The 24,416-nt window shown below is 37.2% G+C and overlaps 5 protein-coding genes across 12 annotated transcripts; 4 read left to right on the forward strand and 1 right to left on the reverse strand.

Moving 5' to 3' along the window:
- Positions 1-969: 969 nt before the first annotated feature.
- Positions 970-2,925, reverse strand: LOC122411719 (anaphase-promoting complex subunit 15). Its single transcript, XM_043420736.1, has 3 exons — positions 2,569-2,925; positions 2,268-2,327; positions 970-2,010 (listed from the first exon to the last, which is right to left on the reverse strand). Exons 1-3 carry the CDS (start codon positions 2,692-2,694, stop codon positions 1,789-1,791), a joined length of 408 nt encoding a protein of 135 aa, XP_043276671.1. The 5' UTR covers positions 2,695-2,925; the 3' UTR covers positions 970-1,788.
- A 53-nt stretch (positions 2,926-2,978) lies between these two features.
- Positions 2,979-10,512, forward strand: Kat60 (Katanin 60). 7 transcript variants are annotated; one of them, XM_043420728.1, is made up of 5 exons: positions 2,979-3,116; positions 3,435-3,779; positions 3,929-4,059; positions 4,158-7,472; positions 7,707-10,512. In XM_043420728.1, exon 4 carries the CDS (start codon positions 4,235-4,237, stop codon positions 5,750-5,752), a length of 1,518 nt encoding a protein of 505 aa, XP_043276663.1. In that variant the 5' UTR covers positions 2,979-3,116; positions 3,435-3,779; positions 3,929-4,059; positions 4,158-4,234; the 3' UTR covers positions 5,753-7,472; positions 7,707-10,512. The 7 variants fall into 7 exon arrangements, with proteins under 7 accessions (XP_043276663.1, XP_043276666.1, XP_043276662.1 ...); XM_043420731.1 differs by lacking the exon at positions 3,929-4,059 and having other exon boundaries at positions 3,435-3,669; positions 4,158-4,360; positions 4,463-7,472; XM_043420727.1 differs by lacking the exon at positions 3,929-4,059.
- Positions 10,513-11,720: 1,208 nt separating this feature from the next.
- Positions 11,721-13,622, forward strand: LOC122411718 (uncharacterized). 2 transcript variants are annotated; one of them, XM_043420735.1, is made up of 3 exons: positions 11,721-11,954; positions 12,189-13,085; positions 13,433-13,622. In XM_043420735.1, exon 2 carries the CDS (start codon positions 12,371-12,373, stop codon positions 13,055-13,057), a length of 687 nt encoding a protein of 228 aa, XP_043276670.1. In that variant the 5' UTR covers positions 11,721-11,954; positions 12,189-12,370; the 3' UTR covers positions 13,058-13,085; positions 13,433-13,622. The 2 variants fall into 2 exon arrangements, with proteins under 2 accessions (XP_043276670.1, XP_043276669.1); XM_043420734.1 differs by having other exon boundaries at positions 11,722-11,954; positions 12,189-13,622.
- A 2,501-nt stretch (positions 13,623-16,123) lies between these two features.
- LOC122411715 (uncharacterized) lies at positions 16,124-18,915 on the forward strand. The gene is made up of 2 exons (XM_043420732.1): positions 16,124-16,312; positions 16,563-18,915. The coding sequence occupies exon 2, from the start codon at positions 16,578-16,580 to the stop codon at positions 17,472-17,474; it is 897 nt and encodes a 298-aa protein (XP_043276667.1). The 5' UTR covers positions 16,124-16,312; positions 16,563-16,577; the 3' UTR covers positions 17,475-18,915.
- A 926-nt stretch (positions 18,916-19,841) lies between these two features.
- LOC122411716 (uncharacterized) lies at positions 19,842-24,242 on the forward strand. The gene is made up of 2 exons (XM_043420733.1): positions 19,842-20,030; positions 21,169-24,242. The coding sequence occupies exon 2, from the start codon at positions 21,184-21,186 to the stop codon at positions 21,973-21,975; it is 792 nt and encodes a 263-aa protein (XP_043276668.1). The 5' UTR covers positions 19,842-20,030; positions 21,169-21,183; the 3' UTR covers positions 21,976-24,242.
- The last annotated feature ends 174 nt before the right edge of the window (positions 24,243-24,416 follow it).

Below are 24,416 nucleotides of genomic sequence, written 5' to 3' on the forward strand. Positions count from 1 at the left end.
GATCGTATTTCAGTTGGAACTGAGTTGGTATGAAAAATAATCACGAATAAGTATCGATTTGCAGGAAAAAAAAGAATTTGAAGTCCCTTCTTGAAGCTTATTATGCGAGGATTTTCATTGATGGATACACAATCGTTGTGAGAAATGGTTTTTCAGATCCGAGAGTGCGAATTAAGTTGATTGATAATGGGGCAGGGGGGGGGGGGGGGGAATCGTTACTTTGAAGTATTAAAACGATTCTAATTTGCTATTCTCGTACGAAACGGACCGAGATGGAGTGCTCTCGATGGAAAGTTCTCGGTAATCCAGAGCATTTGTATATTTGTAACGTGGAAATGAGATAGAAAGGGCTCGTAAAGACACAATTGTATACTTTAGCACACGATTTGAGCTGCACGTAAATACACGTTAAACCTCATCGATGTATTACGTAAACGAGGGATTTCTTCAAGCGAAATTGTAGAAAGAGAGAATATTCGAGGCACAATCTACAGCACAATTGGAACTATAATTATACACTTTGTGTGTTTTTGGGGTTCAGCGTATCCATAAAATTTATTATTTTGTCCCTGAAGTGGAATGCATGAAAAAATTTCCAAAATTTCTTTTACCTTTACTTGTGGAAAAAAAATTCTAAAAAATCACTAGGTTCGTCAGTTCTCCACTCAATGGTTATTTTTTCGTTGAATCAACTCGTTACATAAAAATCAAATTGTTTGTTACAAGTATCGATAATAATGTAAAGCTAAAAATTGATTCAACCCCTTCAAAGATTTCGATAAGTTTGAGCCATTATAATTCAAACGTCTGTAGTCTCGTCGGACGGTTCAATCAAACAAATCGTTTCGATCCTTCGATTCTATCGCCTCTTAATTGTAACATTTAGTTGAAGCATCTCGCACATTTTCATGAATAAAAATTGGAATTTCTAAGGTAGGACACAATAACAAGATTTTAGCACAAGATGAATAATGCAGTGAATTCAAAATCAAATATATTTGTATAAACGTTACTGAGGAAAAACAACATTTGTTAGGAATTAATTTTTTTGTACGATTCAATAAAAACTACTGTGAAATTGAACGCATACATGTGGAAAGTTTGCTGACAAGAAATAAATTCAAGGAAAATTAGTTTTTCTCTCAAATTTTCAAAACCAACAACTTTCAATCAGTGTCAATGAGTTTTATCTGACATCAGGTATGACTGCTGACAGGTAATAAGAAATTGAGTCATAAAATTACAATAACTAAACACTCACTGAAAAGTTGGTTCCCCAAGTATTGTCAATCGTTGAGGACCGGACAGAGGATTATTCAGAATCTTCGTTCTTGTACTCTGGCTCAGGGCAGGGAAAGGAGAGGGCCAGGGGATTAAATCTGAAAATCAAGGATTCATGATTTCTGGCGTGCGATACGAGAAACTAGAAAAGGTAATTGGATAATATCGGAAACTGTGATTTCCTGTTAAAGCCGAAATTCAATTGAAAATATATTTTTTCTTGCACTACCAGCTGAATCCACTATCCTTGTAATGGAGAAGATGTAATAGTGTAACAATATTTTTTAGTGTATAATCGCAAGTTTTTCTATATTCATGTGAAATTAATTAAAATGGGTGATGTCTCCCTATACAACGATGACACGTAGAGTAAGTCGATGATGATCAAATGCTCTAATTGGGAAATTTATGTAAGATAAATAAATCTTTATACTTAATGTACAAATAAAATAAATTGAAAATAATTCAATCAAAATCGATTGATTTCAGTCTTTTGTTCATCTCGTTTTAAGAATATCGTGGTGCATGAGCGCTGACCATCCTTATAGACACTGGATCTGTAACCGTGTCCGTCGGACTGGATCTTTGCTGCTGATGCGTATAGCTTACTTCCATATCAATATCGTCAAATTCTTCCTCCTCTTCTTCGTGAGTATCTGATTCTTCCTCTTCTTCACCTTCCCCCTCCTCCTCCTCTTCCTCTTCTTCTTCTTCTTCGGAGCCACGAAACTAGAAAAAAAGTTTTATTACCGCAAATGCAAAACCGAATTAAAAAATTTTGTTGTTGAAAGAACACCAAAAATTGCAGCTGTTTTCAATAAGTAACATTGTGCTTGAAAGGTTGAGGACATTTCATCTAAAACAACTGAAAACGCATCTATTTTTTCATTTTCGAATCCATTTTTTAAACGCACTCAATTTATTGAACCGCAAAAAAATTAAAATCGAAGAGGATCATATAAGAATAAAAAGTGAGGTTAACGTACATCGCTAGCGGTTTTTCCAACGGGAATTTGATCGCATCCAATACTCCGCATTTGTTCCTTCTGTGATGAAAGCACGACATGAAAAATAAAGTGATGACGATTAAATTATAACTTAGCTACAATTATTGTAATTATTTTTTTATATGTATGAAGGAAGCTAAATGCCTATCAATGAATGTTACGAAAACAATCGAGTAGATTGATGACCCAGTATCGCGGATTGCTATTTCACCAAAGAAATGTAAAGAAAGACATCCTCATACATTTTTTTTACTGCAAAATATCAAGTCGAATTACTTACCCAGGTTTCGTGCTCGACTTCAAGTGCTGAAACTTCAGATTCGTTGTCGCAGGGTTTGTCAGCACTGAACCATAACGGATCAGTCGCCCGAGGCTGCAAGTTCGGCCATAACGGCTTCAAAGGCATCGTGGAATTTTTTTCAATAGGTCGACACGAGTGATAACAAAAAGTTTAATTACAAATTTTCGATCAAACTGACAACTGAAGATTCTTTGCAAAACTCAGACGTTCATTAAATGAAAACCAAACAAAAACAACACGACGGCGCATGCGCATACGACACACCACTTTCATGCTTTCGTTTTTCGTAGTGGCCATCTCGGGAATTAAAAGATAAACCTGGCACAAAACTCAACCGGACTTGCAGATTCTCTTTATCCTATTATAGTTTTAAATAGTAAAATACAATAATAATGAGCAATATGGCCGTTTTCTTCGATGCCATCTAAACTCGGATCTATTTTTTGAGTATAATTTGAAGATGGGATGAATTGAGTTGAATAAAAATTGGATCAACGTGTTCTGGGGAAGACACGCAGGAATAAAAGGTTTATTTTTGTAATGTAAAAATCGTTCAGTCATTTTTCAGTGAATCTGCGCCGTAGCAATTAAAACATTGAATGAAGTTTATCATATTTATTGAAAAGAAGAAATGAATTTTTGTAAATATACCCTCAAAACGTGAGACAAAATCTCAAAAAAAAATGTACTTTTTTTTAGTATACTAAAGTGAGACATGTAAAATCTTATCGATGCAGATCTTCAGATTTTTTCCATTTTGCTGTTCCAATGGAACAACAGCGAAACAAAAATTGTTAATTTCGATTATACGAGCACCAAACCTGACATAATTATATATATTGAAGGTCAAACGGATCTGCAAGCCCAGCTGAGTCAAAATATGCCAAAACATTGACATCTTCTCAGATTTTCCGCACCTCAGAAGCGCCAATTTGAAGGACGTTCCTTTCTTGCCACCAAAAGGTTCTGTCATCAATCATCAATCGCTACTGCCCATTTGTGTGGTGTAGTTCCAAGCCAAACAAAGTAGTAAGCTCCTATTTCATGGTTATGGATTACATGAGAAATCATTGATGCTTCGTACGTAATCAAAGTATCGAATATTGAATTAATTCACTGATCTTGAGGCCGGATTTGAAATTCAAACAAGTGTGTCGTTCGGAAGGTGTGGGTGCATAAAAAAGAAGCCAGTATGTGACATTAATCTCTGGTTATTCTTCGAACGTTTACACGAACGGAGCGAATTCGATCAAATTTTTTAAATCTGGATAGAATTGGATTTATATAATTTATATCAAGATACAAATTTTTGTGGTAAATTTTTTGAATTCATTCGCAGCTTTAGAAAACCATTAGAATGGGATAAAAGTGACAAGAATGTGCAACATCAAAACTATTCGTATGGAAGAGTGCAAAGTCGACACACTGTAAAAATAATTGTCATTATAACTTCTAAAAATGATCAAATAAGTAAAAATCAAAATTCCTATCCCAAATTACTAGATAATCACGAACCTTTGACATTAAAACTAAAATCAAAATTTTTCTAACACGTTTCTCTATTTCAGATACTCGCGGATGGATTCCGTTTCAAGGTGAAACAGTTTATCAATCGATCGATTGGTTAAATTTTTTAGAATCCAAAATGGCGGTGCCTATAAGCGAAATTTGCGAGAACACAAAATTAGCCCGGGAAATGGCTTTAACTGGAAATTACGACACATCGGGAGTTTATTATCAAGGAGTAGTTCAACAGATACATCGATTATTGGCAAGTATTGCGGATGCGACAAGAAAAGCCAAATGGCAATTGGTACAGCATCAGATAGTGGAAGAGTTTGAAAAAGTAAAAGCCACCTCGACGACTCTGCAGTTATTCAAATCGGACACGCACAACGAGAGATTTGTAGGTTCGTCGAGTTTATCATTCGAAGAGCCAACGCGTGATCCAATGTTGTGGTCTTGTGTGAATCCAGGAGCAGCGTGGAGCCCACCGGTGGTTCGCGATCCAGATGTTTGGCCTCCGCTGAGCCCAATGGAACAGAAGACGACGAGACAGCCAAAACTTTCAAACAAGAATCAAAACCGTTCGGGAGTGCGTAAGCCCTCGACAGGCAAAAAGCCTGAAACAAAGACTGCGTCAAAGAGAGATGAAAAAAAACCAGTCAAGAGGGAGGACAATGCGAAGGAAAAGCAGGAAGCAGAAAAATCAGATCTGGAAGTGGAAGATCGAAGATTCGAGCCAGCAGGTAACGATCGTGACCTCGCTGATTTGTTGGAAAGAGACATTGTGCAGAAAAATCCAAATATCCATTGGGACGACATAGCGGATCTGCACGAAGCTAAACGTTTGTTGGAAGAAGCGGTTGTTTTGCCGATGTGGATGCCAGACTTTTTCAAAGGTATTCGACGGCCGTGGAAGGGGGTTTTAATGGTAGGACCGCCAGGAACAGGTAAAACGATGCTCGCCAAGGCCGTAGCGACTGAGTGCGGAACAACTTTCTTCAACGTCTCGTCGTCGACTCTCACTTCCAAATATCGTGGTGAGTCAGAAAAACTAGTTCGTCTTCTCTTTGAAATGGCACGATTCTACGCCCCGAGCACGATATTCATCGATGAAATCGATTCTCTGTGCTCTCGTCGCGGTTCTGAATCGGAGCATGAAGCTTCCCGACGAGTAAAGTCCGAATTGCTCGTACAAATGGATGGAATAAGCACAAACAGCGAAGATCCTAGCAAAGTCGTTATGGTACTTGCAGCAACGAATTTTCCATGGGATATCGATGAGGCTCTTCGAAGACGTCTGGAAAAACGTATTTACATTCCTCTTCCAAATCGAGAAGGTCGTGAAGCCCTCTTGAAAATTAATCTTAGGGAAGTGCAAGTAGACCCACTTGTCAATCTAGCTGACATTGCTAAGAAATTACAAGGATACTCCGGCGCTGACATCACCAATGTCTGTAGAGACGCCTCCATGATGTCAATGCGAAGAAAAATAGCCGGCTTGAAACCCGATCAAATTAGACAATTGCCGAAAGAAGAATTGGATCTTCCTGTCTCTGCTGATGATTTTCTCGAAGCCATTGATCGATGCAACAAAAGCGTTTCCCAAGAGGATTTGGAAAAGTATGAAAAATGGATGAGCGAATTCGGATCTTCGTGATACTTTTATCGCACAAAAAATTTCTGCATTCACCGAAGAGTTACAACTTATCTTCGTACCACTATTTCTCATTTATTTTTAAATCAACGATTACGTAAATCTCCGAACGAGTCTCAACTTTTACGCAAACATAATCAGCCTCGTTTGAGCTGTAAATTAACTTTGTTACAAATCATTTTATCGTATTTTTTTTTTCAACAATAAATAGACAAACTATATTCATCGTACGAACTCGAAATTTGACTATCCTCGTTCTACGTTAAAAGTGATGAAACGATGCTCCGCAATGTTGTTAATTAAACAAAATAAAACAAATATCGAGTGTCTTAATCTTTTCATTTACTACTTACTGAAAGGAGATGTTATCTTCTGGGATTCGAAATATTTTTTACGTCGCCTCGATCAGCACGAGAATGTACGAGCGAAGCTGTGAGGAAATTTCAACTCTGTATTTATCCTGTCGATTTACTGTCACGTTGTATAAGTTTACCAGAGAATTGAAATTGTTCCATTGCAATTGGAACTTTTTCATATTCATTTAAAAAGAGGGATCCAATCATCATATGATGATTGAAAATTAGGTCGGAGTCATGTTTCGAATCGAACAATTCTCATCTTCCTCTCGCGTTTTTATGAAATTATATTTTATCGATAAATAAAATGTTTGTCTTGTAAATTAGCAATTGTTGAAAAATTCGTAAAGTTTTTTTTTTGTTTTGTAATTAAGTTATGAAAATAAACGAATTTCTGCTGACAAACTTGCCTCAACAGCACGAATTTTACCAAGAAGAATGTTTTTAACATCATTTGATTGTTCTAATTACAGCGAAGTTTACAACTTCAAGGTTCTTTGAATTTACATTTTCTACAACATTCGCATCGCATTATACTCGGTTCGGAAAATTTTTTTATTGTTCGGTATTGCATCATCACTTGATATTGTTTACTATTGAAGTTTGAGATTTTTCGTAGCACGTTTTTGTAACTGTTTTTGTAACTTTGCCAAATCTTATCAATAGTTGTTTCAAGAAAATTCAAACAAAGACATGAATAAAAATGAAATAAGAGTTCGAAGCAGAGATTAATACGTTATTATATTCACACTCGCGAATCTCGAGCACCAAAGCCCAAAGAATAAAGAACAAGAAACAATTTCTGGGAGCGAACACAGAAGCATTTGAGATTCAAAGCACGTAATGAGCTATCATCTTTTGATTGTTCATCACTCGAATCGGAGACTTTTCGTAGCACGTTTTTACTAGTGCATAGTTTCTTTGTCAAATTTTGCCAAAAGATGTTTCAAGAAAATGGAACAAAAACATGTTTAAAAATGAGATAAAAAAGTTCGAAGTAGCGATTATTCGCACTCACGAATCTCGAGCACCAAAGCCCAAAGAATAAAGAACAAGAAGCAATTTGCTGGATATCGAGCACAAATAAAGCTACATAAGAGGAAATGATTTCGGATTCGAAGCGCACGTATTTGTTAATCATCGATTATAATTCGGCCAAATTCGTTCTATGGGGATGCAGTCGAGTAAAGTAAACCGTGGGAACCAGATGTGCTGTGGAGTGTAGACCGAGAAAAAGACAAACGGAAGGCAATCATTCTTATTCACTCGCTACGCCCCTTCAAACGAAAAGGCTGAGATCACCTCTCGTAGTGGAATCTTCTATGAGATCGGGATCAGCTTTTCAATATCAGTGACACTTGTCTCAGGTAATTTATTTCCGTTAACTTCGAAATGTTTTGTTTTTTTCGAAATCTAAAGAACAAGCCGCCAATGAGTTGAACATCAAGATTCCAAGTAGAATCTTATCAATTTTTATCGTTAAACCTTGAATGGGGAGGCAGTGAAAGCCGATCTGGATTTCCGTTTGCATCGAATAAATAGTAATAAACCTATGGCATTTCTATTCTTTCTATTACATGGCGTTGTTATCGGTTTTGTAGATACTCTCCGGACTTTGGAACAAGAATTTGCAAATTACCGGCTATCTGCTGTTGGGTATAGTATAGGCTCGAAACAAGTTAACGCATAGCATCACATACTTTGCTACTTCTTAGTGAGCGATATTGCAATAGCGAACATTGATCCAAGTACCATGGCCGAGAATAGCCAACGTCGTGGAAAAGCTGTTCCGTTCCTCAAAAGAATTCAGCAGCGTACTTCTGGTTGGTTTAAACGCGACCGCGGAGCTGGTCCATCAAGGACAGGCACGATGGGTCGGTTGAGGGGCAACGGCAGGGGCCGCGGTGGACAAAGTCCAGTTTGGAACGAAGAATCACGTGAATTTGAGGAGGTTGATTCATCCAATGAGGATTTCATGCAGTTCGGTTTTCGTAGAGCTCCGCGGCGTAATCCAAATCCATATGTATTCGCGGATGACGAAGCTGGTCCATCGTGGGCTGAACCGACGGTGCAATTGAGGGGGGGCAGTGGCAGGGGCCGCGGTGGACAACGTCCACTTAGGAACGAAGAATCACGTGAATTTGAGGAGGTTGATTTTTCCAATGAGGATCGGGCTTCACTGGCGGCAGAGGATTCGAATTATATTGACTTTTCGCGGTTTCAAAGGGATGAACTCGTGAGGAGAGATCCGGATCTCATGGAGTTAGATTTTAATAGAGCTCCGCCGCCGTATACTCCAAATTCATATGTATTCGAGGATGACGAAGCTGGTCCATCGTGGGCTGAACCGACCGTGCAATTGAGGGGGGGCAGTGGCAGGGGCCGCGGTGGACAACGTCCACTTAGGAACGAAGAATCACGTGAATTTGAGGAGGTTGATTTTTCCAATGAGGATCGGGCTTCTCTGGCGGCAGTGGATCCGAATTATATTGACTTTTTGCAGTTTCAAAGGAATGAACTCATGAGGAGAGATCCGGATCTCATGGAGTTAGATTTTAATAGAGCTCCGCCGCCGTATACTCCAAATCCATATGTATTCGAGGATGGGGAAGCTGGTCCATCGAGGGCTGAATTCCGATCCTCCAGGTTTGATTATTCAGAGGACGATCGGGCTCAACTGTTGGCAGAGTCATCGGTATCAGATCTTTCGCAGATCGATTTTTTGAAGGATTAAACGGATGCTCTCTTAAGGCCCGAATATCCTTGAACTTGATTCCCATAGATATGATTAGTTCTCACGTAGTGAAAAATTGGCAAAAGAGACCATTCACCTTCCTCAGGTTTGAGTTTGCTGCAATTAAGGCAGATCGGGGCAAAACGGGGTGCTTCAAAATTTCGGAAATCATTCTTGTAACTTTTTATATCTTTTCAAAAAAAGATAAAAATTCAATTCTTTTAGAATTTCAAAAAGATAATTCAAAAGAGGAGAACATTTTTCCCAAATTGATGAAAAATAAAAAAAAAAAAAAAAAACAAGAAATATTAAAAATAAATCCACTGTTTTCTTTTTGACTACTTCTTGAAAGAATAAGGAATCAAAGTGCATTAAACGTGAATTGCAGTGAAAAGTAAAATTTCACGAATTTTATATGGAGTACTCCAAAAATACTTTCTTTTCAAAAATTGCGAAAATCGCACTACGTTTCTCGATTTTTCAGAGTGAAAAGTAGACGCGAAGCATCTAAAACTTTTCAAAAGTAGGATATCTCTTTGGGTGACCCGTTTTGACCCAATCTCCCCGATATAGACCGTAAGCCCAGTGCACTTATCAAATGGAAGAATAACAGCGAAATCCACTTCACAAAAATGTACATTGCCGAGAAGGACGATCCAGTTTACAAAAACTTATGCCATCGTATCACGGAGAAATCAGTGGACGAACAGAAAAACACAATTTACTAAAGCGTTGCTTCGTTTTAAGTATGGAATTGATTTCATAAAAAATTGGTTTCAGTACATCATAAGTAATTCAATAGTTTCTAACAATAAGATGAATATGTGCTTCGTTATAAAGAAGCGATTCTTCGAGTTAGCTTGACGATGTATGATAATATCAAGCAACTCGCCGAGTCTATGTTTACTCATCGTGAAACGATTAGCGGTGGTGGGAGTATTAATATTTTAGACGTTTGGATATTTATATATTGTCAAATTATTATTGAATCGTTCCATTAAATTTAATAATCGTAAAAATATAATATAAGCTTTCACGGACAGTGATAAATGCGCAGTCGGTGTGTTTGGCTCCTGCGGTTTTACTTCAACAATTCGTGCCAAAGCCAATACCTGTTTAGGTGAACGTTAGCCATGCACCACCTTGAGCACGTACTCTGGACGTAAAGCAATATCTCTGAGATTTCGACGAAGAAATCAGGGAATATATAACCAACTGTATCGGCCGGGTTTTCCACAGTTTCCCCGAGCCCTTGCGCGAATGCGGTACAGTTATTCATTAAAAAAAAGAGTGGCTGTGGCCAACGCTCTTGGGATGATGTGTGGGGAAGATTTCATAGCAATAAGAGAATTAGTCAAGTACGGGAAATTTATGATTAAGATAGATATAGGACGGGCTATGGAAACTCATAAAAGTGCGCAAAGGAATAGCGAAAACATATTGGTATGATTGGAGCTTGTTGAGTACCATTAATCGATGTCTTTATCATTGTAAATCTCACATATACGTGCACACTGCACATCTTGACCTGTCGTTTTAATACTTTTCGTCAAGATGTTACCGCGTCTCTTGATATGTATTGACTTGAATGTATGGACTTGAAAACTTGAATTATTAGCTTTATTTGTACCCCTGTAACTTTTAAGAAAATAAAGAGTTTTCCATAAAGACAATTTTGATGGTTATTTACTCGTAAGGAGTATGGTTTTTTTATTCATTATGGAGCCGTTTTGTTCAGTAAGAAATAGATTGTTTTTGAATAATGTCAAATGAATTAAATCACTAATTGCATGAAGCACAAAACTTTTTTAAATTTTATTTTATTTTATTTTTTTATTGAAATCAAAATCGCTCGTTTTGCGTATATGCCTCGGATCAGCAGTATGAATTTTTTTCTAGGAATAGGACTTTTTAATATAATCCCATTGTTTTAATTCCAACGAAGTTCTTATTTCCACCTTCATTTTGTTTCAACGTTCGCACCGTGCATGCTTGGTAGGCAAAGTCTTTTTTATTGTTCGACGTTGAATAATCATTCGACTGTTCATAATTCAAATCTGAGATTTTTCGAAGCACGTTTGTTTCACTGTACGGTTTCTCTGTCAAATCTTGTTGACAGCTGTTCCAAGAATATTGAACAAAAACATGGATGAAATGAGGCAAGAATTCGAAGTAGAGATTAATAGGATTATTATATTCACACTCACGAATCTCGAGCACCAAAGTCCAAAGAATATATAACAAGAAACAATTTCTTAGAGAACGAACAAAAGCTAGAGACCAGAATAAGAGAAGCATTTAGAATTCAATGCACGTAATAAACAATCATCATCAGATTATCCATTGTTCAAATTTGATATTTTTCGTAGCACGTTTTTGTATAGTTTATGATTTGCCAAATCTTATCAATAGTTGTTTCAATAAGAAAATTGAAAAAAGGCATGAATATAAATGAGGTAAGAGTTTGAAGCAGAGATTAATACGTTATTATATTCACACTCACGAATCTCGAGCACCAAAGCCCAAAGAATAAAGAACAAGAAATAATTTCTAGGAGCGAACACAGAAGCATTTGAGATTCAAAGCACGTAATGAGCTATCATCTTTTGATTGTTCATCACTCGAATCGGAGACTTTTCGTAGCACGTTTTTACTAGTGCATAGTTTCTTTGTCAAATTTTGCCAAAAGATGTTTCAAGAAAATGGAACAAAAACATGTTTAAAAACGAGATAAAAAAGTTCGAAGTAGCGATTATTCGCACTCACGAATCTCGAGCACCAAAGCCCAAAGAATAAAGAACAAGAAGCAATTTGTTGGATATCGAGCACAAATAAAGCTATATAAGAGGAAATGATTTCGGATTCGAAGCGCACGTATTTGTTAATCATCGATTATAATTCGGCCAAATTCGTTCTATGGGGATGCAGTCGAGTAAAGTAAACCGTGGGAACCAGGTGTGCTGTGGAGTGTAGACCGAGAAAAAGACAAACGGAAGGCAATCATTCTTATTCACTCGCTACGCCCCTTCAAACGAAAAGGCTGAGATCACCTCTCGTAGTGGAATCTTCTATGAGATCGGGATCAGCTTTTCAATATCAGTGACACTCGTCTCAGGTAATTTATTTCCGTTAACTTCGAAATGTTTTGTTTTTTTCGAAATCTAAAGAACAAGCCGCCAATGAGTTGAACATCAAGATTCCAAGTAGAATCTTATCAATTTTTATCGTTAAACCTTGAATGGGGAGGCAGTGAAAGCCGATCTGTATTTCCGTTTGCATCGAATGAATAGTAATAAACCTATGGCATTTCTATTCTTTCTATTACTTGGCGTTGTTATCGGTTTTGTAGACACTCTCCGGGAATTGGAACAAGAATTCGCAAGTTACCGGCTTCAGATCAATCTCGTTAGCAGCATCAGCACGAAGTCTGTTGAGTATAGTATAGACTCGAAACAAGTTAACGCATAGCATCACATACTTTGCCACTTCTCAGTGAGCGATATTGCAATAACGAACATTGATCCAAGTACCATGGCCGAGAATACCCAACGTTATGGAAAAGCTGTTCCGTTCGTCAAAAGAATTCAACAGCGTACTCCTGGTTTTTTTGGACGCGAACGCGGAGGTGGTCGATCAAGGACAGCAATGATGGATCAAATGTGGGACAGCGACCGTTGGAATAGACAAAGTTCAAATCAGAACCTCGGACGTAGTAGACTACCTTGGTTTCGGCCACGGAAGGTAGAGCCGGAGAGTTCAGATTTTATGAAACTTGAATTTCCGAGGGCAGAACCGACGGTTCATTTTAGACGCCGCGGTGGACAAAATTCAGATTGGGAAGCTAATATACGTGGATTGTACGAGGAAGATTATCTCGGGGATTGGGCTTCACTGCGGGCAGCAACGAGATCAAATGATTCGGAGCTTGGTACTTCAAAAATTCGAAGAGATGCATCCGCGAGGGAAGACACGGACTACTACCGTGAGCACGATCTCCGTCAGGCTCCGCAGCGTAATCCAAATCCATATGTATTCGAGGATGACGAAGCTGGTCCATCGTGGGCTGAACCAACGGTGCAATCGAGGGACCCCCGCGGCCGTTGGCGTAGACAAAGTTTAAATTGGAACGAAAGCCGAGGTGAACCCTCCAGGTTTGATTATTCGGAGGAGGAACAGGCTGCACTGATGGCCGAGCCATCGACATCGTATTTAAATTAATTTTTCGGAGAACCGCAGGGATGCACTGGTAAGACCCGTATATCCATGAGCTTCATTCCCACCCAGAGATGGGATTAGTTTTTACGTAAAGTTCCATTTGCAAAATAGAGGATTTACGTTCCTCGGAGTTTTTTTTACTGCAATTACGGAAGATCGGGGCAAAACGGGATGCTGGGAAAGAAAGGGATGCTTAAAAATTTCGGAAATCATATTTTCTCATTCTTTTAACTTTTTATATATTTCCAAAAAAAAAAAATAAAAAATGGAATTCTTTTAGAATTTCAAAAAGAAAATTCAAAAGAAAAGGATATTTTTCCCTGAATTGGTGAAAAAAAAACGAGAAATATCAGAAATAATTCCATTGTTATCTTTCAGGCTGCTTCTCGATATGAGGATTTAAAGTGCATTGAACTTGAATTGCAGCATGAAGAAAAAATTTCACAAATTTTATGCGGAATACTCCATTAAGGCTCACGAAAAACGTTTTTTTTTCGAAAATTGTGAAGATCGCGATACGTTTTTTGATGTTTCAGAATAATAAATAAACGGAAAGCTTCTGAAACTATTGAAAAGTACGATATTTCTTTAAGTGACCCGGATTGACCCGATCTCTCCGATATAAAGCTAGGTGCAGTTATCATATGGAAAAATAACAGCGCAGACGGTATAAGGGGGAAGAATTCGTTTAACAAAAATGTACATTACTGAGAAGGAAGCAGATCCAGTTCACAGAGACTGACATTGGAGAAAGTAAGAAAATCGACATTACAGAGATATCAGTGGACGAACAGAAAAGCACAATTTATTACAGCGGTGCTTCGTTTTAAGTATACAATTCTTATTAATTATTAATTAATTAAGTATAAAATTCTAAAAAAAATTGGATTTGGTATATCATGAGAAATTTAATTGTTTCTGAGATGAATATGTGCTTCGTTCTAAAGAAGCGATTCTTCGAGTTAGCTTGACGATGTATTATAATAATATCAAGCAACTCGTAGAGTCTATGTTTACTCATCGTGAAACGATTAGCGGTGGTGGGAGTATTAATATTTTAGACGTTTGGATATTTATATATTGTCAAATTATTATTGAATCGTTCCATTAAATTTAATAATCGTAAAAATATAATATAAGCTTTCACGGACAGTGATACATGCGCAGTCGGTGATTGGCTCCTGCGGTTTTACTTCAACAATTCGTGCCAAAGCCAATACCTGTTTAGGTGAACGTTAGCCATGCACCACTTTGAGCACGATTCCTGAACGTAAAGCAATATCTCTGAGATTTCGACGAAGAAATCAGGGAATATATAACCAACTGTATCGATCGGGTTTTCCACAGTTTCCCCGAGCCCTTGCGCGAATGCGGTACAGTTATTTATTGAAAAAAAGAGTGGCTGTGGCCAACGCTTTTGGGATGAAGTGTGGGGGAGATTTCATAGCAATAAGAGAATTAGTCAAGTACGGGAAATTTATGATTAAGATAGATATAGGAGGAGCTATGGAAACTCGTAAAAGTGCGCAAAGGAATGGCGAAACATATTGGTATGATTGGAGCTTGTTGAGTACCATTAATCGATGTCTATATCATTGTAAATCTCACGTATAGGTACACTGCACGTCTTGACCTGTCGTTTTAATACTTTTCGTCAAGATATTACCGCGTCTCTTGAGATATGTATAGCTATTGACGATTGCACTTGAAAACTTGAATTACTGGCTTTATTTGTACCCCTAAAACTGTCAAGAAAATAAAGAGTTTTCCATAAAGACAATTTTGATGGTTATTTACTCGTAAGGAGTATGGTTTTTTTTTCATTACCCTATGCACGTATGCAACACACACGGAGATAACGGAGCCGTTTTGGTCATTAAGAAATAGATTGTTATTGAAGAATGTCGAATAAATTCAGTCACCGATGGCAAAAAGAAAATTTTTTTTTTTCCAATTTCCACATTTTTTCAATTAAATTCAGAACCGCTCTGTTCGGATACTTTTGCCACGGATCAGCAGTATGAATTTTTTTCTACCCAGGAAAAGAATTTTTCAGCATCATTTGATATTCATAATTCCAGCGAAGTTCATATTTCAACCTTCGTTTCGTATAACATTCGAATCGCGTATGCTCGATTGGCAAAGTTTTTTATCGTTCGATGTTGAATCATCATTTGATTGTTCATTATTCAAATGAGATTTCTCATAGCCACGTTTTTGCTGCTGTGTAGTTTCTTTGTCAAACTTTACCAATAGCTGTTCCAAAAAATGGAACAAAAACATGTTTAAAAATGAGATAAAAGTTCGAGGCATAGCAATTGATACAGCCCGGTATTATTTGCACTCACGAATATCGAGCACGAATTTGCAAAGAATAAAAAATCATAAGAATCAATTTCTTGAAGCGAGCACCAAAGCTATGTACAAAAAGGAGTAAAGCACGTAATGAGCTATCATCTTTTGATTGTTCATAACTCGAATCGGAGATTTTTCGTAGCACGTTTTTACTAGTGCACAATGTCTTTGTTAAATTTTGCCAAAAGATGTTTCAAGAAAATGGAACAAAAACATGTTTAAAAACGAGATAAAAAAAGTTCGAAGTAGCGATTATTTGCCCTCACGAATCTCGAGCACCAAAGCCCAAAGAATAAAGAACAAGAAACAATTTCTTGGAGAAAGCACAAAAGCTAGAGACCAGAATAAGAGAAGCATTTAGAATTCAAAGCACGTAATAAACAATCATCATCGGATTGTCCATTATTCAAATCCGATATTTTTCGAAGCACGTTTTTGTAACTGTATGCCAAATCTTTGCCAAATCTTGTCAACAGTTGTTTCAAGAAAATTTAACAAAAACATGTTTATAAATGAGATAAAAAAGTTCAAAGTAACGATTAATACGTTATTATCTACACTCACGAATCTCGAGCACCAAAGCCCAAAGATTAAAGAACAAGGAACAATTTCTCAAAGCGAACACAAAAGCTATAAATGGACCAGGAGAGAAGTATTTAGAATTCAAAGCACGTACTTGTTAATTATCAGTTATAATTTAGCCAGATCCATGTCATCGGGATGCAGTCGTATAAGGTAAAACGGAGGAGCCGCGTGTGTTGCGGAGTGTAGATAGTGAAAAACCGCTTGAAAAACAAACGGACGACAAACGTCGACCCTTGCCTGCCCCTTTATCATCACTTCCTAGTGGAAGTTCCTTTCACATCGGAATCATCTTTCCAATATCAACGACACTCATCCCAGGTAATGCAATTCCGTTGCTTTTGAAGAATTCGTTTTTTTTCTGGATAACCAAGGAATAATCTGTCAACCATTTGAAAATTAAACTCCCAAGAAAAATATTGTCAATTTTTAACCTTCAAATTCAAATGGAGATGCGTCGAGAGCTAATTCTGTATTTCCATTTACATCGAATGAAAAACAATGAACCTATAAAGATAAACATACAACTGTATTGCGCAGAGATTACTTAGTCGCTATCTCTTATTTATAGGAACTGATATCCAAGATGCCAGAAGTTTTGTTCAGCCAACTCATAGTAGCGGGTTTCGGGAGCAACAGAGAGCTCATTAAAATCTCAGCAATACACGGGAAGAGAATATTTTCCACGTGGATAAAACCTTCAAAAGCAACACTGCATACAGCCTCGTCCGGAGTTCCGGGATTGGAATGTAAAAATTACCAATATTTCGTTAACGGTGAACAACAAAAACCGATTCAATCGATAGAAGAAGCTTTGCAGAATTTTCGCACTTTCATTACTAATGTTGTGGGAAATTCAGTTTTAATTGCTGCTCATGGTTCGAAGCTGCACTTCGAGCTCCTAATCGCTGCCATTCAAAGAGCAGGCTTGGCGAAGGAGTTCGATAGTCTTATTATCGGTTTTGTAGATACTCTCTTGGCTTTCAAACGAAAATTCCCAGATGAATCGGGTACCCGATCATTCTCGTTATCAGCTTTGGCACAAGATCTGTTGGGTCAATCATACTCGGGACAAGTTCACAGAGCATCGCATACTTTGCCACTTCTCAGAAGGATTGTAATGGAGAACCTTGATCTATCTAGAGTCGCTAAGGATATGGTACGTTATAAACAAGCTCTTTCAAGTGCTAAAAGAGAGCATCAGCAGCGTACTCCCCATCGGTTTGGACTGGACGACGGAGCTGGTCCATCGATGGCAAAACCGATGGTTCAATTGAGACGCGGCGACACGAGTCGGAGTGAACGAACTCCAGAGTGGCAGAAAAAACGACGTGGAGAATCCGAGTTTGATTATTCCAAGGAGGATCGGTCTTCACTGGCAGCAGGGCCATCGGAATCACACTATGCTGACCTCGATTTTTCAGGGTATGAAGGAGGTACATTCGAGAAGGAAGAGTCCCCGTACGCGCAGATTCGTTTCTAGGAACTGGATTAGTTCCTAGAACTGGCGGCGTACTTCATAAATTGCCGAATCATTTTTTTTTTCATCCCTGCTATTTTTCATGTACTTAGGGAAAAGGGAAAAATGAATTCTTCCAGAAGTTTAACACAACAAATTCAAAATGGGAGTTTTTTCAAATCGATGAAAATATTTTTACAAGTATTCCATTATTTCATTATTGCATTTCATTGTTTTTTTCCAATAATTGCAAAATAATCACCGTACGTTTCTTAGTGCTCGAGGCTAAGAAATAAATGAAGCTTCTCAAACTGCTAACAAGTACGATATTTCTTAAAAAAAACTCGGTTCGACTCAGTCTTCCCTTAGATCATGAGCCGCAGGTGCACTTATCAAATGGAATTACCGCGAAATCGTTTGTCGGTCAGGAGGGAAGAATCCACTTTACAAAAATTTTCATTGCCGAGAAAGACGATCCGGTTCACGAAAATTTACATCAGATAAATAACGAGAGTTTACTTTATACAAAGAAATCAGTGTGCATGAACGAAAAAACACAATTTATTACGACGTTTTGCTTTCTCCGAAAACGCGCATGATCATTTTGAGTATGGAATATATTCTATTTAAAATTAAATTTCCTATATATTTCGAAATTCAGTGAATATCTACTTTGTTTTAAACAGGCGATTTATCGATTTAGCTCATCTGTGTTTTTTTCTCATAAAACGATTCGCAGTGCTGAAGGTATTAATATTTTAGACGTTTTAATATTTATAAATAGTTAAATGAGGATTAAATATTCCCATTAAATATAATAACCGTAATTCTTGCGAACATTGATACATGCACAGTCGGTGTTTGGCTCCTGCGGTTTTACTTCAACAATTCGTGCCGAAGCCAATACCTGGTTAGGTCGAACGTTAGCCATGCACCAGCTTGAGCACGATCCCTGAACGTAAAGCAATAACTCTGAGATTTCGACGAAGAAATCAGGGAATATATAACCAACTGTATCGGCCGGGTTTTCCACAGTTTCCCCGAGCCCTTGAGCGAATGCGGTACAGTTATTCATTGAAAAAAAGAGTGGTTGTGGGCAACGCTCTTGGGATGAGGTGTGGGGTAGCAATAAGAGAATTAGTCAAGTACGAGAAATTTATGATTAAGATAGATATAGGACGGGCTATGGGAACTCGTAAAAGTGCGCAAAGGAATGGCGAAACATATTGGTATGATTTGAGCTTGTTGAGTACCATTAATCGATGTCTATATCATTGTAAATCTCACGTATAGGTACACTGCACGTCTTGACCTGTCGTTTTAATACTTTTCGTCAAGATGTTACCGCGTCTCTTGATATGTATTGACTTGAATGTATGGACGGTTGCACTTAAAAACTTGAATTACTGGCTTTATTTGTACCCCTGTAACTGTCAAGAAAATAAAGAGTTTTCCATAAAGACAATTTTGATCGTTATTTACTCGTAAGGAGTATGGTTTTTTTTTCATTACCCTATGCACGTATGCAACACACACGGAGATAACGGAGCCGTTTTAGTCATTAAGAAATAGATTGTTATTGAAGAATGTCGAATAAATTCAGTCACCGATGGCAAAAAGAAAAATTTTTTTTTTCCAATTTCCACATTTTGTCCAATTGAATTCAGAACCGCTCTGTTCGGATACTTTTGCCTCGGATCAGCAGTATGGATTTTTTTCTACCCAGGAAAAGGATTTTTCAGCATCGTTTGATATTCATAATTCCAGCGAAGTTCATATTTCAACCTTCGTTTCGTATAACATTCGCACCGCGTATGCTCGGTTCGTGAAGTTTTTTATCGTCCGATGTTGAATCATCATTTGATCGTTCAATATTCAAATGTGAAATTTTTCGTAGAACGTTTTTGCTATCGATACTTCATTATCTGGACTCATAAATCTCGAGAACCAAATTTCAAAGAATAAAGAACAATTATCAATTTCTTGGAGTAAGCACAAAAGCAATGGAACAAGAGGAAAAATGATTTGAGATTCAAAGCAGGTCCACAACAATTATCATTTGATTTTTCTGATTATTCAAATCTAAGATTTTTCGTAGCGTGTATTTATTCTCGTATCGTTTCTTTGGCAAATCTTGCCATTAGTTGTTCCAAGAAAATAAAAGAAAAACATTTTTTAAATGAGGTAAGCGTTCCAAGCATATCAATTGATACGTTATTATTTGCACTCACGAGTCTCGAGCACCAAATCCCAAAGAATAAAGAACGAAAAAAAATTTCTTGGAGCTAGCACCAAAGTTATGGACCAAAAAGAGGAACGCATTTGCGATTCAAAGCACGTATTTGTTAATCATCGGCTGTGCTTTTACCAAATCCATTATTACGGGATACAATCGAGTAAAGTGAACAGAAGAATCGGGTGTGTTGTGGAGTGTGGACCGAGAAAACCGTTTGAAAAACATCCGGACGGCAACTGTTGACCCTCGTTTGTCTCTTCAGACGAAAAGCCTGAGATCACCTCCTAGTGGAATCTCTTTTAACATTGGGATCATTTTTCCAATACCAACGACATTCATCTCAGGTAATGCAATTCCGTTGCTCTCGAAGAGTTTTATTTTTTGAAAATCCAAAAAATGAAATCATAATCTATGAATGAAAATCAAGGTCCTACGAAAAATTTTGTCAATTTTTATCTTTCGAATTCAAACGGAAAAGCGGTGAAAACCACCCGGCTCGACCGAATAACACTGAAACTAAAAAGTAACAGTTATACTACGTAGGGAAGACCGGGGCAAAACGGGATACCCGAAAAATGAGAGAAATTTTTTTTCTTTTTTTTTTTTTTTTTTTTAATTTTTATCCTAGTCCGAAGAGAACATGAAACATATTTTTTCCAAAATATCTTTTTTTTTTGGATTTTCGTTTTTTTTTTTAAATTCTCTTTTTTTTACATCACTTTTAAAATGAAAACGTTTTTGTACAGATATACAAAAAGTATTTGTAAATCTGCGATTACTGCCACGCAGATTACTGTCTATGACAGTAATCGCAAATATATGTTTGCGGACCGACGACGCTGAAGTTTCCAACGTTGGAGTCCAGCGAAATGAATGAAAACAAAATGATACATTCATCAGTTTTCTATTTCACAAATCATAATTGTGTAGATTGAAAAACTACGAAGTATAAATTCGGCAGGAAATAAATTGGAGGATTGCTGAAATTATTGAACAATTTTTTAGATCATTTCGTTGGACTCCAACGTTGGAAACTTCAGCATCATGACCGTCATGTGTGGCTACACCTGCACACGAATCATGCGCCCACTCTACAAAATTTTGGCACTGAATCCATGATCCAGTCGACAAAGAATACAAATTTTTACAAAATAAACATTGGCAATCTTCGTTATTATTCATTTCATTAATTTTGAATTGAATTACAGAGTGTATTCAATACACCCAAGGTGCATTGAATTAAAATCATAGTAAAAAAAAATTCATGAGTTTTTGAGGGGTACCCCGTTTTGCCTCGGTTTTTTTTTTTTTTTTTTTTTTTTTTTGAAAATTGAACAAAATTTCAGTACATTTCTTAGTTTTTGGAAGTAAAAAATAGACAGAGCTTCCCAAACTTCTGAAAAGTTAAATATTTCCTTATAGGTATCCCGTTTTGGCCCGGTCTCCCCTATATCTTTTCTAATTGATATCTCTAATTTCTAGAAGCTGATATTCGAGATGATTGAATTTGTATTCAGCCAACTGTTATCAGCGGGTTACGGAGCCGAAGCACAACTCATTAAAATCTCGGCAATATTCGAGGAGAATGAATTTTCCATGTGGATAAAACCTTCGAAATCATCACTGGATACAGAACGGTCGGGAGTGCCAGGATTAGAGTGTCAAAATTACCGATATTTCGTTGATGGTAAACTACAAGAACCGATTCTCTCGATACAAGAAGTTTTGAAAAGGTTTCGAGAATTCCTCATGCAAGTTAAGAAATTTGCCGATAGTCCAGTTACCATTGCTGCTCATAATGCGAAACGCGAATTTGAGCTCCTCATTGATGCCATAAAAAAAACAGGCATGGCGAAGGCATTCGATGGTATTATTTTCGGTTTTGTAGATACTCTTCCGCCTATACAAATAGACTTGGCAGACGACCCGTCTATCAAAACGTTCACGTTAGCAGCTTTAGCACGACATCTGTTAGGTAAAACGTACTCGGGGCGAGTTCACATAGCATCAGAGTATTTACGACTGTTGCGTGAAATTATAATGGGAAATATTGATCCATATATAATCGCCGAGAGTATCGAGCGTTATCATAATGCTATTTTGGGCGTGAAAACAGTCCAGCAGGGCACTTCCAATCAGTTTGGATTTGACGATGAAGATGGTCCGTCGGGGACAGAACCGCCGGTTCAATATAGGAATGCCAGCGGCCGTCGGGGTAGCCGAAATTGGGTTAATAAACGACGTGGCCGATACGGGTTTGATTTCGATCGGAGGACCGAGCTTCAATGATGTGATGTAAGATCCATCGGCATCAAATTTTATGGAGCACAATTTTTCGAGAAATTCACTCAGGTAGGCAGACTCGAATGTACTTGAACTCGAATTTCCCGTAGACGAAATTAGTTTTTATGTAATGTTTTATCTTCCTACGAGTATTAATTTACTTCAGTTGAGGTTGACCGGGGCAAAACGCAGTACCGGATCGAAATAGGGTGCTTCAAAAATTTTGGATATCATTTTTTTTCCATTCTTGAAACTTCATATGTTTCCATAGAGGAGAAAAATGGAATTTTTTTAGGATTTTCAAAAAGAAAATCCAAATGAGGAGAATTTTTTTCCCGGATTCGTAAAAATAAAATTGAAAAAAATAACAAGAAATTTTAATATAATTCTATTGATTCCTTTTTGACTGCTTATTTGGAGAAGAAATTGAAGTGAATGTAAATCAAATTGCAGTAAGAAGAAAAATTTCACAAATTTCATGCGGGATACTCCATTGAGCCCCAAAAAAATCATTGTTTTTTCAAAATTGCACAAAAATTACAATACGTTTCTTGATGCTGAAAGAAAAAAATAGATGCGAGGTTTCTGAAACTTTAAAAAAATATAGGATAGCACCTTGGGTCACCCGGTCTCTTCAATGTAGGTCTTGAGCCAAATGCACTTATCAATTGGAAAAATAGTAACGAAATCGGTCAAAAGGGAAGAATCCACTTCACAAAAAAATGTACATGACCGAGACGATGATCTTGTTCACTAAAACTTACACATTGGAGAAGATAAGAAAATCCACTTTACAAAAAATCTGATTCTGAATTGTTTCTAGAAACCATAGAATTTCGTATATAATTCAAAATTAACTACATACGTTTCCGAGATGAATATCTACTTCGTTCCGAATGAGCAAATTTCTCGATTTAACTTGCCTGTGTTTTGTCCTCATAAAACGATTCGCGGTGGTCGGGGTATTATAATATTTTAGACATTTAATATTAATATAGGGTAATATGGGGCAAAATGGACACATGGGGACAAAACGGACACAGTGCCACTTTGCCCCATAAAATTGAATTCCGGGGCAAAACGGATTTTCCCGAAACTGAAATTTCATAAAATGAAATTTCAGAGCAAAATAGATCCCAAACTACTTTCTCACTATCTATTCGCTTTTTGCAAAATAATAATTGCAAAATAATCACAGTACGTTTCTTAGTGCTCGAGGCTAAGAAATAAATGAAGCTTCTCAAACTGCTAACAAGTACGATATTTCTTAAAAAAACTCGTTTCGACTCAGTCTTCCCTTAGATCATGAGCCGCAGGTGCACTTATCAAATGGAATTACCGCGAAATCGTTTGTCGGTCAGGAGGGAAGAATCCACTTTACAAAAATTTTCATTGCCGAGAAAGACGATCCGATTCACGAAAATTTACATGAGATAAAAAACAAGAGTTTACTTTATACAAAGAAATCAGTGTGCATGAACGAAAAAACACAATTTATTACGACGTTTTGTTTTCTCCGAAAACGCGCATGATCATTTTGAGTATGGAATATATTCTATTTAAAATTAAATTTCCTATATATTTCGAAATTCAGTGAATATCTACTTTGTTTTAAACAGGCGATTTATCGATTTAGCTCATCTGTGTTTTTTCCTCATAAAACGATTCGCAGTGGTGAAGGTATTAATATTTTAGACGTTTTAATATTTATAAATAGTTAAATGAGGATTAAATATACCCATTAAATATAATAATCGTAATTCTTGCGAACATTGATACATGCACAGTCGGTGTTTGGCTCCTGCGGTTTTACTTCAACAATTCGTGCCGAAGCCAATACCTGGTTAGGTCGAACGTTAGCCATGCACCAGCTTGAGCACGATCCCTGAACGTAAAGCAATAACTCTGAGATTTCGACGAAGAAATCAGGGAATATATAACCAACTGTATCGGCCGGGTTTTCCACAGTTTCCCCGAGCCCTTGAGCGAATGTGGTACAGTAATTTATTCAAAAAAAAGAGTGGCTGTGGGCAACACTCTTACGATGGGGAATGGGGGAGATCTCATATCTCATAGATATAAGAGAATTAGTTAAGCACGGGAAATTTATAATTTAGATAGATATAAGATGGACTATGGAAACTCGTAAAGGTGCGCAAAGGAATGGTGAATCATATTGTTATAATTTGAGCTTCTAAATGAAAACTTGAATTATTGACTTTACATGTACCATTAGAATTATCAAGAAAATAAAGAGTTTTTCATAAAAAGAACTTTTGGAACGTTATTTACTCGTAATGAGTGTGGTTTTTGTATCACCATGCACAAGCGTATGCAACACACGGAGAAAATATATTCGAAATGAGAAATAAGTTGGACGTGTCGTTAATTCAATTGTTTAAACGTCTAAAACATAAAAGTATACAAAGCAGTATTGTTAAATAGAA

Source organism: Venturia canescens, chromosome 5, assembly GCF_019457755.1.
Source record: "Venturia canescens isolate UGA chromosome 5, ASM1945775v1, whole genome shotgun sequence".
Classification (NCBI taxonomy): Eukaryota; Metazoa; Arthropoda; class Insecta; order Hymenoptera; family Ichneumonidae; genus Venturia; species Venturia canescens.